Below are 18,102 nucleotides of genomic sequence, written 5' to 3' on the forward strand. Positions count from 1 at the left end.
TTATTCTATTCAATTCCGTACTGACCATTTGATCTTGAATTTACAGAAACATAATATCAATATGGTGACTCTGGGGGAGCTCGGAGCCACGAGGTTGTCTATGGAGGGGTGAACCGGCCCAGGTCAAATCCCCCATGCTGATCAGTAGTGGGACCGCGCCTGTGAATAGTCAGTGCAGAGCAGCCTGGACAACACAGCAAGACACAGACTTTTTATTCTAAAATATTGAAAGTCTTTTACTGTATAAAAATACTTTTTTTTTATTTATTATTTTTTATCATTCATATATATGTAACATCTGGATGCTGCTCTAATTTCTGCTGCAAAAAATACTAGTGGAGTATTTAGGCTCTCTTCACACTTACGTTAGTACATAACAGAAGCCATGACACATAGCCGGATCTGTCGCACAACAGATACCACAGACGTCTGTAGGATTCTGCCGAGTTGTCTGTCGTATTAGAGGGAACAATAGCCCTTCATACTGTACTACTTTGGCCGTCAAATTTGACTAAATCTGCAATGAAGCTGCAAACAGCTATAGTCATAACCTTAGGCTCTGTTCACACCTCTGTTCAGAATTTCCATTTGGATCCTCCATTAGACGGTACCTAGAAGACCTCATTGACTTATGTTAGAGTGAACTCCATCAATCTTTAGTTCCTTTTCTCGATACCAGAATTTGTCCAGGATGCATTCAAATTCACAAAAATTACCAATCGGGAGAGATTGCACATACAATGCTTTGATGTACTGAAATCTAAAATGGCTGTGAACGGAGCTTTTATTTATAGATTCATGCTTTCACTTAACACACATTAACCAATCAGATGATGCCAAGTATACAATGTGTAGTCTACTTCTATATAAGGTAACAAGATTCTTCCTCCTTAACCCCTTAAGGACGCAGCCTAGTTTTGGCCTTAAGGCTCAGAGCCCATTTTTCAAATCTGACATATTTCACTTTATGTGGTAATAACGTCGGAATGCTTAAACCTATCCAAGCGATTCTGAGATTGTTTTCTCGTGACACATTGGGCTTCATGTTCATGGTAAAATTTGGTCGATATATTCAGTGTTTATTGGTGAAAAATTGCAAAATTTAGAGAAATTTAGAGACATTTTTGAAAAAATAGCATTTTTCAGAATTGAAATGCATCTGCTTGTAAAACAGACGGTTATACCACCCAAAATAGTTACTAGTTCACATTTCCCATATGTCTACTTTTAGATTGGCATCGTTTTTTGAACATTATTTTATTTCTCTTGGACATTACAAGGCTTAGAACATAAACAGCAATTTCTCATATTTTTAAGAAAATTTCAAAAGCCTTTTTTTTAAGGTACCTCTTGAGTTCTGAAGTGGATTTGAGGGGCCTATGTATTAGAAACCCTGATAAAACACCCCATTTTAAAAACTAGACCCCTCAAAGTATTCAAAACAGCATTTAGAAAGTTTTTTAACCCTTCAGGCATTTCACAGGAATTAAAGCAAAGTGGAGGGGAAATTTGCAAATTTCATTTTTCTTGCTGAATTTAAATTTTATTCATTTTTTTTTCTGTAACACAGATGTTTTACCAGAGAAACACTACTAAATATGTATTGTCCAGATTCTGCAGTTTTTAGAAATGTCCCACATGTGGCTCTACTGCGCTCGTGGACTAAAACACAAGCCCTAGAAGCAAAGAAGCACCTAGTGCATTTTGAGTCCTCTTTTTTATTAGAATATATTTTAGGCAGCATGCCAGGTTTGAAGAGGTGTTGAGGTGCCAAAACAGTAGGAATCCCCCAATAGTGACCCCATTTTGGAAACTACACCCCTCAAGGAATTAATTTATGGTTGTTGTTACCATTTTGACCGCACAGTTTTTTCACAGCACGTATTTGAATTGGGCTGTGAAATGAAAAAAAATTCATTTTTTCCAATAAAATGTCATTTGTGATCAAAATTTCTTATTTTCACAGGGAACAAAATACCCAATTTTGTTGCCCAATTTGTCCTTAGTGTGGCAATACCCCATTTGTGGTGATAAACTGCCGTTTGGGCCCATGGGAGGGCTCAGAAGGAAAGGAGCGCTATATGTTTGTTGGAGTCCAGATTTTGCTGGATTGGTTTTCGGGTGCCATGTCGCATTTGCAGAGCCTCAGAGGTATCAAAGCAATGGAAACCCACCAGAAGTGACCCCATTTTGGAAACTACACCCCTCAAGGAATTAATTTATGGTTGTTGTTAGCATTTTGACCACACAGTTTTTTCACAGCACCTATTTCAATTGGGCTGTGACATTAAAAAAATGACATTTTTTCCAATAAGATGTAATTTTTTATCAAAATTTCTTATTTTCACATGGAACAAAATACCCCATTTTGTTGCCCAATTTGTCCTTAGTGTGGCAATACCCCATTTGTGGTGATAAACTGCCGTTTGGGCCCATGGGAGGGCTCAGAAGGAAAGGAGCGCTATATGTTTGTTGGAGTCCAGATTTTGCTGGATTGGTTTTCGGGTGCCATGTCGCATTTGCAGAGCCTCAGAGGTATCAAAGCAATGGAAACCCACCAGAAGTGACCCCATTTTGGAAACTACACCCCTCAAGGAATTAATTTATGGTTGTTGTTAGCATTTTGACCACACAGTTTTTTCACAGCACCTATTTCAATTGGGCTGTGACATTAAAAAAATGAAATTTTTTCCAATAAGATGTAATTTTTTATCAAAATTTCTTATTTTCACAGGGAACAAAATACTCAATTTTGTTGCCCAATTTCTCCTGAGTGCAGCAATACCCTATTTGTGCCAATAAACTGCCGTTTGGGGCCATGGGAGGCCTCAGAAGGGAAGGAGCGCTGTGTGTTCTTTGGAGTGCAGATTTTGCTGGTTTGGTTTTCGGGTGCCATGTCGCATTTGCAGAGCCCCAGAGGTATCAAAGCAATGGAAACCCACCAGAAGTGACCCCATTTTGGAAACTACACCCCTCAAGGAATTCATTTATGGGTAATGTGACCATTTAGACCCCATAGTTTCTTCACAGAACTTATTTGAATTGGGCTGGGAATTAAAAAAAAATATATTTTTTCCAATAATATGTCATTTTAGCTCAAAAATTCTTATTTTCACAAGAAATAAAATACTCAATTTTGTTGCCCAATTTGTCCTGAGTGCGGCAATACCCCATTTGTGGTGATAAACTGCCGTTTGGGCCCATGGGAGGGCTCAGAAGGAAAGGAGCGCTGTGTGTTTTTTGGAGTCCAGATTTTGCTGGATTGGTTTTCGGGTGCCATGTCGCATTTGCAGAGCCCCAGAGGTATCAAAGCAATAGAAACCAACCACAAATGACCCCATTTTGGAAACTACACCCCTCAAGGAATTCATTTATGGGTGTTGTGACCATTTTGACTCCATAGTTTTTTCACAGAACTTATTTGAATTGGGCTGGGAATGAAAACAAAATTATTTTATTCAAATAATATGTAGTTTTGGCTGAATTTCTTATTTTCACAAGAAACAAAACACCCCATTCTGTTGCGCAATTTGTTCTGAGTGCCGCAATACCCCATTTGTTGTGATAAACTGCCGTTTGGGGCCATGGGAGGGCTCAGAAGGAAAGGACCACCATTTGGCCTACTGGGGATTTTCTAGTGCGAAGTCATGTATGCAGAAGCACCTGAGGTACCAGTACAGTTGAAACCCGCAAGAAGTGACCCCGTTTTAATAACTACACCCTTAAGGTATTCATCTAGAGGTGTAGTGAGCATTTTGACCGGAGACCTACACCCCATAAACTGTAATGTGGGTTCTCCCGGGTATGGCAATACCCTACATGTGGCTGTTATCAGCTGCCTGGACACACAGCAGGGCTCAGAGGGGAAAGACGAGGGGGGATAAGCTGTGCGGAGTGCATCAGGGTAAGTAAAATTGGGGTAAATTATAAACCAAGGGATGTATGATAAATTTTAAAACTGACTTTCATACAGAGCTCTGGTTATTCGGGACACGTGTCACATTGATATATTGTGTCATCCCTTATCGCCCTCTTATAGCAGACTTTGCACCTCTTTTGACTTTTTCCCTTCTTGCCAGTTTGGGGAACTTCTCCTGGAAAGTGTTGCCGCCTTGGTACAATGCGTGTGGCCCCGCTTCCAGAAGTACTGGGTGCCCCCCCTTCTTGGTCCCTAAAGATTAGGTTCTTGATAATCACCTCTTGAAATTCCAGGAAAGTTCCCGTCTGGCCTGCACATCGACGTAGCATGTACGCATTGTACAATGCCATCTGTATGATGTGCCCGGCCAGCTTCTTATACCACACCGCATGGCGCTGTAGGGCTTCAGGATTTGATCTTACAAGTCCATCCCTCCCATGTACCTATTGTAGTCCAGGATGCAGTCTGGTTTGGGGGTGGCCTTTCCTTCATATAGTCTAAACCTGTAGGTATACCCGGATACACTCTCGCAGCTTATATATCTTCACGCCATACCTTGCCCTCTTACCCGGCAGGTACTCGCGGAATTGAACTCTCCCTTTAAAATGTACCAGGGACTCATCAATAGAAATACACTTCTCGGGGGTGTATGCTTGGGAAAACCGGGCACTGGAACGGTCTAATAGGGGTCTCCGTTTATACAAACGGTCAAAACTGGGGTCATCTCGGGGTGGGCACGGCTCATTATCAGTATAATGTAAGAAGCGAAGTATTGCCTAATTTATTTATTTTTTTAGGTTCCAGTTCAGTTCTGAAGATGCTTTGAGGGGCCCATATATTAGAAACCCCTATCAAATACCCCATTTTAGAAACTAGACCCCTCAAAGTATTCACAACAGCATTTAGAAAGTTTATGAACCCTTTAGGTGTTTCACAGAAATTTAGAGCAAAGTAGAGGTGACATTTACATATTTTTTTTGTCAGAAAATCCTTTTTATACCATTTTTTTTATAACACAAAAGGATTTATCAGAGAAACGCAACTTAATATGTATTGCCCAGATTCTGCAGTTTAGAGAAATATCCCACATGTGGCCGTAGTGCGGTAATGGACTGAAGCACCGGCCTCCGAAGCAAAGGCGCACCTAGTGGATTTTGAGGCCTCTTTTTTATTAGGCACCATGTCCGGTTTGAAGAGGTCTTGTGGTGCCAAAACATTGGGAACCCCCCAAAAGTGACCCCAATTTGGAAACTAGACCCCTTGAGGAATTCATTGTAGTTTTCTTGGGGTGCATGCAGCTTTTTGATCAGTTTTTATTCTATTTTTAGGTGGCGTGGTGACTAATAAACAGCAATTCTACTATTGTTTTTTTATTCTTTTTTTTTTTACAGCGTTCACCGTGCGCTATAAATGACATATTCACTTTATTCTGCGGGGCGATACGATTACGGCGATACCAGATGTTTATAGTTTTTTTTATGTCTTATGGCGTTTGCACAATAAAATACGTTTTGTAAACAATCATTCACTTTTTGTGTTGCCTTATTCTAAGAGCCAGAACGTTTTTATTTTTCAATCAATAGAGCCGTGCAAGGACTTATTTTTTGCGTAACGAACTGTAGTTTCGATCAGTACCATTTTTCGGTACATGCGACTTTTTGATCTCTTTTTATTCCATTTTTTGGGAGGTGAAGTGACCAAACAATTGTGATTGTGGTTCGGTTTATTATTATTTTCTTTTACGGCGTTCACCGTGCGGGATAAATAACAAAATAATTTTGTAGTTCAGGCCGTTACGGACGCGGCGATACCAATTATGTATAGTTTATTTGTTTGTTTATATATTTTTATTAATAATAAAGGACTGATAAGGGAAAAGGGGGGATTTTTACTTTTATCACTTTTAAAACTTTTATTTTCTTATTTTTACACATCTTTTTTTAACTTTTTTTTACTGTATTACTTTGTCCCACTAGGGGACTTGAGGGCAGGAGGCCCTGATCGCTATTCTAATACACTGCACTACATGCGTAGTACAGTGTATTAGAACTGTCAGCTACTCACTGACAGCAAGCATAGTGGGTCCTGACGTTGTCAGGACCCACTAGGCTTCCGTCTATGGCATAGCCGGACGCCATTGTTTGGTGTCCGGTTGCCACAGTCACCATCGCCGGCCGCTATCACGTAGCAGGCCGGCGATGGCAGCTTAACCCCTAAAAAGCCGCGATCTCTATAGAACGCGGCTTTTAAGGGGTTAATCAGCGGGGACACAGCGATCGGTCCCCGCTGTAGGAGCTGTGACAGCTGCTGAACAAGACAGCAGCTGTCACAGCTCCTGTATGTGTCGGGAGGACGGCCGAAACGGCCGTTACTCCCGAGACGTACTATTAGGTCATGGAGCGCGAACGATACAGCTGCCATGACCTAATAGTACGTCCAGGAGCGGGAAGGGGTTAAATCCCTTCAAGAACATCTGTTAGTCATTAGTTTGGAATGCCTGATGACGTCATCTTTATCCTATGTATTCAAATGATGGGACATGTCTTCTTTTAAGAGAATCTTAAAACATATCTCACATCTCATTGAATATAATGCAGATATTTTGATAATTACACAATTTATACGAATTGCTCTAACAGTTCCCCTCTTTTTGACAAAATACTGCATCCAACTATTCCATTCCTAAGGGACCCGATACTCCCTAAAGGTGAAAACTCGGATCCTTCAATCCCTTCCTAATGTCACGATGCAGGGTGTGGACCCACTGGGCCATACCGTGTAGCAGGATGGCAGCTGGCCAAACAGGTAAAGTACAGAGTTTATAGTCCAGAAAGGGTACCTGAGGCAATGTTGACAGTAGCAAGGCAGGCTCGGCTGGGACCAGGCGGCAGGTAGACGTCAGGCGTGGAGTAGCAGAACAGGCGTGGAAATGCAGCACAGCACGACAACAGCTCAGCACGGCAGTAGACCAGGATAGTACTGGATAGCACGGGATACAGGTACGGGGAACACTGGGAAGCTGGAAGACACTTAGGAGACCATTTGCAAGACAAACTTTGAGAAATAACAACAATGCTCAGGCGAGGATCAGAAGGGCGGTGGCCTTCTTATAGTCCAGGAAATCATGTGAGTTGATGATGATTTTCATGCTCGCGCACTGGTCCTATAAGAGTGGGCATGAGCGTGCGCACACCCTCCGGAAGACAGTCTCGATACCCGGAAGTGAATGCCGGTGCCTCACAGGGGGACGACGCAGCACAGCAGCAGGATGTCCATGGCCGCGGTCGTCGAGGGGTAAGTTAGAACGACGGACCGTGGCCATAGACGTTAGACCTAACCTAGTATCGTGGCCATTAGAATGGGGAATCTATCTATCATGAGTTAAAGCCGAAAATGTGGTATATCACGGATTACACGGGTAGTGTAATATAAACAGTGGGATCATCAAACTTGCCTTGAGATCCTTTCCCACCTTCAGTTCAGCTATGCACAACAAGATTCACTATTAACCCTTTATGTGAAGATTACTAGCAGTTCTGGAGAGCTTAGTACTACAAGTTGGGGTGGGATAATCCCTTTTAACACCATACTGAAGAGGACCATTTCACTGAATCAGATATGGCTCATATCATACATTAATAGAAGCATACACCTATATACATCATTACCTTACACAGCACAATTTAGAGACTAACAGAGACAAACAGCTATTCCCCTCATATTTCAATCACACACAAATAACACGTACAGTATCCCAGACAAATTCACAGAGACTCTCTGTTGCCCACTAGACCCGCAAGGGACTTAACCCACAGAGAGAGGGAGAGAGTTAGAATAGTAAGACCATAGCTTACTCACTGCGGTTTTCTCACCCTTCCTCCAAAGGGAAATTCCACACTAGTTTCGGATCAGACTGGCTTAGATGAGATCTCGCTGGGGCCTCCAAATGTTAGAGTGAACTCCCTGATTCTTGAGTTCGCTTTCTCGATACAAGAATTTGTCTAAGATTCATTCAAATTAACAAAAATGACCAGTCGGGAGAGATTGCACATACAATGGTTTGATGTACAGAAATCTAAAATGGCTGTGAACGGAGCCTTTATCTATAGGTTCATGCTTCCACTTAACACACATTAACCAATCAGATGATGCCAAGTATACAATGTGTAGTCCACTTCTATATAAGGAAACAAGATTCTTCATCCTTGAATCCCTTCAAGAACATCTGGTAGTCATTAGTTTGGAATGCCTGGTGACGTCATCTTTATCCTATGTATTCAAATGATGTGAAATGTCTTGTTTTAAGAGAATCTTTAAACATATGTCATATCTCATTTAATATAAGGCAGATATTATGATATTATTTCAACAATTTATAGAATTACTCTAACCGGTTCCACCTTGGTGTCCACAGTTTTGACAGAAAAATTAGGGCTACATATTTTTTCCATTGAATTTGGTGGAATCTGCAAAGGCGCTTCAACCGCAGATGTCAATATAACCTTAGGCTCTGTCCACACTGACGTTTGAGAGGATTCATCAGAATGAGCCTGAAAGACCTAATTGACTTATAATAGGGTCGTACAGGTTTCTGTCACTTTGACAGCAAGAATAGCACTGCAGTCTCTGTACAAAACCACAAACATTACAGCTACCGGGGAAATACATTTCTGCAAGAATTGTTCAGTAAATTGTGAACACAAAACCATATTCTACCGACCCACTATAATCTACAATTATATTTCATATAACAAGTCATGTAAAATAATTTATTAAACCATGTCTGCACTGAATATATACTGAAAAACGGTCATGTTACCTCCTGCTGATGCTAGATAGATTTTCTCTATTTACAGGAACTAGATGTCACTGGTGTCCCACTGACATTGCAGCCTCTAGTATATTACCAGGATGTAGCTGTCGCTGGTGGCGTGCGTCTGTAATCCCAGCTATTTGGGTGGCTGAGGCTGTCAGATCACTTGAGTCCAGGAGTTCTGGTCTGCCCTGCGCTATGTTGATCGCGTGTCCGCACTAAGTTTGGTACCAATATGATGACACTGGGGGAGCTCAGAGCCACCAGGTTGTCTAAGGAGGTGTGAACCGGCCCAGGCCGGAAACGGAGCAGGTCAAAACCCCCGTGCCGATCAGTAGTGGGACCGCGCCTGTGAATAGTCAGTGTAGAGCAGCCTGGACAACACAGTGAGACACAGACTTTTCAACCGTAACATATTAAAAATGGTTTATTTTACGGAAGGCATTTTCAAGAATTTTTTTATACCGTGTTTTTTTTTTTTTACAACTTTATTACAAATTGATGTAACCTCTGAACGCTGCTCTTTTTCTGGTAAAAAAAAAATTGTAAAGGAGAACTTCTTTAGGCTCTGTTTACACTTGCATCGTAATTTATTTTTATAATGGAAACCACAAGGTAGAGTTGGATCCAGGGGCGTAACTAGGAAAGACTAGGCCCCATAGCAAACTTTTGACTGGGGTCCCCCCTCCCCTGGGTGTCACACAACCCCCCCCCCTTGTAGATAGTGCCTTTTTTACAGCCCCCCCTGTAGATAACGCCATAGAGCCCCCCTGTAGATAACGCCATACAGCCCCCTCTGTAGATAGCGCCATACATCCCCCTGTAGATAGCGCCATACAGCCCCCCTGTAGATAACGCCATACAGCCCCCACTGCAGATAACACCATACAGCCCCCTGTGTAGATAGCGCCATACATCCCCCTGTAGATAACGCCATACATCCCCCTGTAGATAACACCATACAGCCGCCTCTGTAGATAGCGCCATACAGCCCCCACTGCAGATAACACCATACATCCCCCTGTAGATAGCGCCATACATCCCCCTGTAGATAACGCCATACATCCCCCTGTAGATAACGCCATACATTCCCCCCTGTAGATAACGCCATACAGCCCCCTTTGTAGATATCTACAGAGGGGGCTGTATGGCGTTATCTACAAAGGGGGCTGTATGGCGTTATCTACAGGGGGGATACTGTATGGCGTTCTCTACAGTGGGGGCTGTATGGCGTTATCTACAGGGGGATGTAAGGCGTTCTCTACAGTGGGGGCTGTATGGCGTTATCTACAGGGGGCTGTATGACATTATCTACAGGGGGGGCTGTATGGCGTTATCTACAGAGCGGGCTGTATGGCGTTCTCTACAGAGGGGGCTGTATGGTGTTCTCTACAGTGGGGTCTGTATGGCGCTATCTACAGGGGGGTCTGTATGGCGTTATCTACAGGGGGGTCTGTATGGCGTTATCTACAGAGGGGGCTGTATGGCGTTATCTACAGAGGTGGCTGTATGGCGTTATCTACAGAGGGGGCTGTATGGCGTTCTCTACAGTGGGGGCTGTATGGCGTTGTCTACAGGGGGGGCTGTATGGCGTTGTCTACAGGGGGGGCTGTATGGCATTATCTACGGGTTGGGCTGTATGGCGTTCTCTACAGAGGGGGCTGTATGGCGCTAACGCCATACAGCCCCCCCTGTAGGGAATGCCATACAGCCCCCCTGTAGAGAACGCCATACAGCCCCCCTGTAGAGAATGCCATACAGCCCCCCTGTAGGGAACGCCATACAGCCCCCCCCCGCCATGTAGGGAACGCCATACAGCCCCCCCCTGTAGGGAACGCCATACAGCCCCCCCCCTGTAGGGAGCGCCATACAGCCCCCCCTGTAGGGAACGCCATACAGCCCCCCCCTGTAGGGAACGCCATGCAGCCCCCTCCTGTAGGGAACGCCATACAGCCCCCCCCTGTAGGGAACGCCATACAGCCCTCCCCTCTGTAGGGAACGCCATACAGCGTCCCCCCTCCCAAAAAAATTTGACCTACAGTGTGTCCTACAAAAGACATGTATCCCCTATCCACAGGATAGGGGATACATGTGTGATCACTGGCAGCGCTAGGGAGAACGGGGGACCGAAAGTCCCCTGAAGTTCTCCATGACTAACCTCTGACTTCCAGCGTCTGCGCAGCTCAATAAAAATGAAAGGAGCGCTGGTCACGCATGCTCACAAGCGCGACCGGCGCTCCATTCATTCCTACGGAGCTGCCGACACAGACCCCGGAAGTCCGAGGTTTGTGATGGAGAACTTCAGAGGACTTTCAGTCCCCCGTTCTCCCTATCGCTGCCAGCGATCACACATGTATCCCCTGTCCTGTGGAGATCCTGTGGAGAGGGGATACATGTCTTTTGTTTAATGGCAGAGCGGGGAGATACCTCCCTGCTCTGCCGTAGTGTTCAATGATTTCCCGCTGTAGCAGCCATAGCAGCTGCTAGCGGAGCCTCCGGCCATGGTGGGGGCCCGTGCCGGCGGGCGACACGGGCCCCCTCATGCCGTGGGCCCCGTAGCAGCCGCTACGGCAGTAGTTACGCCACTGGTTGGATCTGTTACATGATTTACAATGTAGTCCGTCGGGATCCGCTGAGGTATCCGTTACTTTGGCAGGAGAAATTGGCCACATGCAGCATTATTTTTCCTGTTAACTAGAAACTGAATCTGCAATGGAGCCTCTAATTCAGATACCGTTCGGAGGCTCCATTCAGAGCCTTTATTTAAAGGTGCATTAAAGGCCATTCACTTATAATACGAATACGGTGCTCATAAAAAGTGGTGGTATTTACCACCACTCAAACCACATAAATGCGTGGGGCCCCCTGTCAGGCCACCTGACACTGTCACAACTTTTAACTGTATTTGTGTCCTCACAACGAAGATACGGTTGTCGGCAGTGGTGTCACTAGCAGGGGGGATCCCCGGGCGACTGCCACATTAAAACCTATCTGTTTCCTTAATTGAATCTCTGTCTACGCAAGGGTCCCATCTCGGTGTCTCATAGACTGCAGGTCTAACGTGACTAAGGAGGCATGCTGTGCAGCTCTGTTCGCCGTGGGAACAGGGATAGGTGAGTATAAGTTTTATTATTTGTTGGGGGGGCAGTATTACTGAATCGGTGCACTACCGGGGGCACTGTGTGTGGCACTCTTTACAGGGGGATACTTTGTGCTGCATTAATTCCAAAGATCACTGTGTGTGGTACTATCTACAGGGGCACTGTGTGTGACACTTTCTGCAGGGGGCACTGTGTATGACACTCACTACATACACTTTGATTAGAGCCCCCTTACATAACTTTGCTTGGGGCCCCAGAAATGCCAAATGCGGTCCTTGCTCATATACAGTTTCCAGTCTTCTAGGTCAGTGGGTCTCATCCTGCCAAGGGGGCTGGGGATATAGCGAGTACTAAATAAAGAAAAAATCTAAGACTGCCGTAGCGTCCAGCAATGTTTCATTGCTGATTGCTAAAATACTGACATGTGAGCCAACAGGCTAAGGCTATGTTCACATCTGCGTAGGAGGCTGCACTATTGTGTCGAGTAAAATCACGGACACGCCGACGGAACCCATTAAAGTCAATGGGTTCCGTCAGCAACCGGCAGTATCTGTTGTGCAATGGAACCATCAGTTCTGTTATTCCCTTATTCTGCTTCTCTGACGGTGCAGAACAAAGGAACACACCAATGCAGGTGTTAACCTGGCCTTACAGAGTAAGCACGTTAGCTTTAAAGGCCCACCCATATCAAGAAGCCCCCTCCGGTCTCTCTCCACCCCTGCCTCTTCTGTGAGGGTCCTGCCACTGTTGCCTCCTCCTCATATACTACTATACAAGTCTGTTCAGAGGGTCTGATCTGGAGCCTGTAGTTTTTAAGCTGTCTGATCTGGAGTTGGTAATTTTTAGGGGTCTGATCTTTCGGGGCACTGGTCTAGGGTCTGTGTATATGGTCTAGGCTTATCTGCATATACAAGGATGTCTGTATAAAAGGCGATATGGCCAGGTCTAATTTGAGGTCTGTATTCATTTGAGGGGTCTGCGGTTGGTGGTCATGTGTACTATTAATGATTCACATGCCCTTAGTTGGGGAGATGTCTTATATATATATATAGGTTGAACGGAGCCTCTGACAGTAGTGTGAGGAGAGACTTATAACACTTCTCTTCCTTGGGGGTACTCGGTTGGAACTCCTTGTCACTAGGGGTTACTTGACTTGAAAAGGGTGAGAAACATTGGGGGAGATGTATCAAAACTGGTGCAAACGTTAAGTGAAATAGTTGACTATGGCAACCAATTAAGTTGCTGCTTTCATTTTCCAAAATGCCTCTTGAAAATGAGAGGTGGAATCTGATTAGTTGTCATGAGCAACTGCTCAATTTTTCCTTTGCACCAGTTTTGATACATCCCCACTGTTCTGTCTAGAGAGCGTATTTGCTAATTACTAACACTAGATGCCGCTGTTCTCCCGTATCCTCTAGTCTAGGTAGCTGAGAGTTAGCAGTAGTATTTATAAACTAACACTAGATGTCGATATTATCCCACTGACGTCACGTACATTGCAGCGTCTAGTATATTAGTTCAGGATGTAGCAGTCGCCGGGCGCGGTGGCGTGCGTCTGTAATCCCAGCTGCTTGGGAGGCTGAGGCTGTCGGATCACTTGAGTCCAGGAGTTCTGGTCTGCCCTGCGCTATGTCGATCGGGTGTCCACACTAAGTTTGGTATCAATATGGTGACACTGGGGGAGCCCAGAGCCACCAGGTTGTCTAAGGAGGGGTGAACCGGCCCAGGCCGGAAACGGAGCAGGTCAAAACCCCCGTGCCGATCAGTAGTGGGTCCGCGCCTGTGAATAGTCAGTGTAGAGCAGCCTGGACAACACAGTGAGACACAGACTTTTTAGCTTATCACTTTTATGTTTCCGGAAATGTTTTGTAATCGTTTTTTTTTTTATTAATAATAATAATTATTATTATTATTATTATAATAATAAAATAATGTACATATGTATTTTTTATTCCCATCATAATTCTGTACAGAATTCATTTATGTTTATGTAACATCGGAACGCTGCTCTTTTTTCTGCTGCAAAAAACGAAGGAAAAATTCTAGTGGAGCATTTAGGTTCTGTTCACACTGCCGTTCGGAGCCTCCATTAGAAGTTTCATCACATTTAGGAACAACTAAGAACGCAGAACTGTTCTTGCCGTCAAAATAAAAGATACCTCAACGCAACTCCAAAGAACCCAATTATGTCAGTCAGGTCCATCAGGCACCAGTAGGATCCAGCGTTTGTCAGATCCGGCGCAGCGTTGTAGCTTCTATTATAAACGGAGACCACAACGCAGATGTGAACAGAGACTAACTTTACATTTCTAGTCCCACTGACATAAGGTTCTGTCTACGCTACGAGCCTCCATCCGGGTCTTGTCAAGGTTCACGTAAATTTTGGCGGCATGAGTAGTGCAGCAGGTAGAGCCTCGAAATAATGGAAACCTCAAAGGGACCCCCAACGTCCTCTATGATCACACGATTTATTTTCTGGAGTATTTCAGAGCGTAAAATGGTTGCATTACGCCCTGAAATACAAGTCGAAAAATTCCTGCAAGCCGCTCCCCACTCGTTTCACTGGTAAAAAGGAATTTTACGCATAAAAATACGTCTCGTACAAAAGGACGCGTTGAAAAAACACTTTGAATACGCTTGGCAAATATGGTCCATGACTTCTCTTGAAATCAGTCTCGTATTTTTCTGCTTCACACATAAGGCTATGTTCACATGCAAACTCAAAACGTCTGAAAATACGGATCTGTATTCAAGGGAAAACTGCTCCCGATTTCAGACGTTTTTTTAAGCAACTCGCGTTTTTCACGGCTGTTTTTAGAGGTGTTTTTCTATAGAGTCAATGAAAAACGGCTTAAGAAGTGACAGGCTCTTCTTTTCCGCTGCGTTTTTTTACGCGGCTGTTTCTAAAACAGACGCGTAAAAAAACTCACTGTCGGGACAGAATGACGTTTTTCCCATTGAAATCAATGGGCAGATGTTTGGAGGCGTTCTGCTCCCGATTTTTTGGACGTTTTTGGCCCGAAAAACGGCCGATAATAAGCCGTGTAAACATACCCTAAGGCTTCATTCATATCTGCGCTAAGTTTCTCCATTCTTCTGATCCGTCTTGGGAACAGAAGAAAGAAAAAATGCGGTGCAAGATCCTGGGCCATGCACGGACCATGAAAACCACGGTCCTGTGCATGGCCCCATAGGAATAAATGGGGCCCGCAATTCTCCCGTGGATTTTCGGGGGAATTGCGGCCGCAAAAGCACGTTCGTGTGCATGAGGCCTAAGGCCTCGTTCACATCTGCGTTCGGTATTTCCGCTGTTCTCCTTTGTCATAGAATAGCAACGAAAATACTGGAAGCACCGGATCCGTTGCATGACGGACATCGTCGGCGCCAGACGGAACCCATTGACTTTAATGGGTTCCAATGGATTTCTGCCATTGTGTCTGCCGTTTTACGAGACAAAATAGCGCTAATTTATTTGTCCAGCATTTTTGACCGGATGTTTGACAGAGACCCCTCACGGAGCCTCGAACGAAACCTAAGTCTGGTACTATTTGGATCCGTTGTAAGACGAAACCAGAAGAGAGCCCCAAAAAGGGTGAAATTCTAAACACTTTTACGCCAATAATTCTAGCAGCCGTCGATAGGAGTCGCTGTAGAGTATTAAACTACATCTCCCATGATGCCAGGAGAAAACAATGGGCGTGGTAAAGCAGAACACGCATTGGCGTCGAGACGTTGACGTAGTCCAGAACGTTGCTGTGGTAGCGGCAGGCGCCATGTTGGGGCAGACGGGAAGCGTTTAGGCGGCAGGTTCCGGTCGCTCATTGTTGTCCTCCAAGCCGGGTTTGTTGTGGGAGTGTGCCGGCTTCCTCATGCCCAGGATCGGTGGCCGGCGGGAGGAGTGAGGTCACCATGCCTTTGTGAGTATTCGGGTGTGGATAATGAGCGGGCATTACGTCATTAGCTGGCTCCTGCGGGGTGACCCGGCTATGAGGTAATCGGCGCTGGCTTTCCCCGTGGGCCGCAGTGCGGGCGGCTGAAGCTGTCCTGCTCCCTCCTAGCACTCCCACCCTGTATATAAACACGCGGTGCTGCCCGAGGGTGATGCAATGGCTGCCATCACCTGACTCCATAACCCTTCCATTGTGTTGCTGCTGCATGTGTGTATATTTATATATTACTGCAGATATAGACTATAACATGGCCGATACAACTGATTATAAGCGCCATTGTTGTCTCTATGGCAACAAAGCGAATGTTTCAATATCGTAAATTTTTTTTGTTAATCATGGGATATTATAGGGTCATAGCGTTCGCCATCACGGACCGTAAATTTTGTTTGTGGGCCAATGAAAATTTCCAATTGTTTCCTCTTCAGTCTGAAGATTTCTGTCCAGGCCCCTGTTCTCAAAGGAAACTATCGTTCCTGTTATTGGGGCAAATTTAAAGGGGTCATGCGGGTACCAAAATTATTATCCGTGTAGTCTCTGCAGTATGAGATACACTCGCTAATATACATTCCGGTTCCTTGTAGCGCTGATTCTGAGATGTTCATAGATTTTTTTTATACTGCTGCCGGGGGACAGGAAGTCTAGTTGCACAGTCTTCTTTAATGATAATACGACTCTACATCATGTGACCGGCCCCGCTGTACTGTATATGGTCACTGTATACTGCTTGTGCATAGAGTACAGCGGGGCCGGTCATGCGATGTAGAGTCGTATTATCATTAAAGAAGACTGTGCAACTAGACTTCCTGTCCCCCGCCAGCGCTATAAAAAAATCTATGAACATCTCAGAATCAGCGCTACGGGGGACCGGAATGTATATTAGTGGGTGTACTCACATACTGCAGGGACTACTCTGATAATAATTTTTGATCCCTGCATAACCCCATTAAAGGGGTTGTCCATTTATGTAATTAAAGCTTATTTATATTAAAACGGTCTGCAGCTTTCTTAGGCCTCGTTCACATCTGCGTCGGGATTTCCGTTGTTCTGCGTCATAGGAACAGAACAACGAAAATTCCAGAAGTGCCATGCCCATCGCGTGACAGACGCAGACGATGGAGACGGAACCCATTGACTTTAATGGGTTCCATGTAGTTTGTCATGGTGTCCATTTGCCGGATAAAATAGCGATGCATGCTGCGCTATTTTGCCCGGAAAAAACGATGGCGTCTGCTTTGTGAACACAGCCTAATATACTTTATGAATTCCTCACCATTTTCACGATTTCTACTTGCTGTCGGTAAATAGAATGAATATGTCCGTATGATACAAATGCACCACTCATTACCAGGGAGCACTGATACTGTAATCATTACTACTGGTTTTAGGCCTCTAAGAAAAATTAAACATGTCCATTCATTGGCAGCAAGTGGAGATCTTGAAATGGTTATTAATTCAAACACAAAGTATATTAGAAAGTTTCAATATACAATGATGAAACTTTTTTTTACATAACCTTAAAGGGGTATTCCTGTTTTATCCAGGCCCACTAATAAGACGCAGGTAGCACGCTGGACAGTACAGTTGCCATGGTAATCGTACAATGCCTAAAGGAGTCTCGTTCCTCCACCTGCTGTGCTGCCCAGCCTCCGTGCCGATGTAACGTTGGGTAAAGAGAGAAGGTGACTTTAGTGGGGTTTCCCGTTATTGCCTCTTCTAAATAGCAGGGTCTCTCTAGGATACGTCATAAAGAGGAGCAGCAGCTACTCTATTTCCTATACATAAAGGCTCATGCGTGTGGCAATGTTGTGTCCATGGGCCCCATATGGTGACAGATTACTTACCGGTCTTTACTTAGCAATAAAAGGCACTCTGTGAGGCGTCATATTCTCAACCAAGAAGCCTAAGGCCTCATGCACACAACCGTAGACATGTGCACGGCCGTGATTTTCGAGTCGGATGGCCGCGATGTGTCACCCGCGGGCCGTGCACATGGCCTCGTGCATTAATTTCTATAAGAAAGAACGGACATGTCTTCTTACGGCCGTGTTTTGCGGTCCAGGCTCTTGGGCCATTCACGGACCGTGGAAACCACGGTCGTGTGCATGGGCCCATTGAAATGAATGGGGCCGCAGTTCACCAGCAGATCTGCGGGTGAATTGCGGTCGCAAAAATACGTTCGTGTGCATGGGGCCTTAGGGTAATACAGCATATAAAAATGTAAAATTTGACGCCTATGGGGGTACAGTATGGGTGAGTAGGAGGTACAATATGGGTGAGTAGAATTATATGGGCATCGTATTATGACTCTGTAACACGGTT

General features: G+C 44.8%; 1 protein-coding gene across 1 annotated transcript in view; it reads left to right on the forward strand.

The window, feature by feature from the left end:
• The first annotated feature begins 15,561 nt into the window (after positions 1-15,561).
• The window catches only part of PAPOLA (poly(A) polymerase alpha), a 34,166-nt gene continuing 31,625 nt past the window's right edge, over positions 15,562-18,102 (forward strand). Inside the window, exon 1 of the mRNA XM_075844006.1 lies at positions 15,562-15,750. Coding sequence (XP_075700121.1) covers positions 15,743-15,750 — 8 coding nt within the window. The 5' untranslated portion in view covers positions 15,562-15,742. The remainder of the gene's footprint in view (positions 15,751-18,102) is intronic.

This window comes from Rhinoderma darwinii, chromosome 12 (genome assembly GCF_050947455.1).
Source record: "Rhinoderma darwinii isolate aRhiDar2 chromosome 12, aRhiDar2.hap1, whole genome shotgun sequence".
Taxonomy (NCBI): domain Eukaryota; kingdom Metazoa; phylum Chordata; class Amphibia; order Anura; family Rhinodermatidae; genus Rhinoderma; species Rhinoderma darwinii.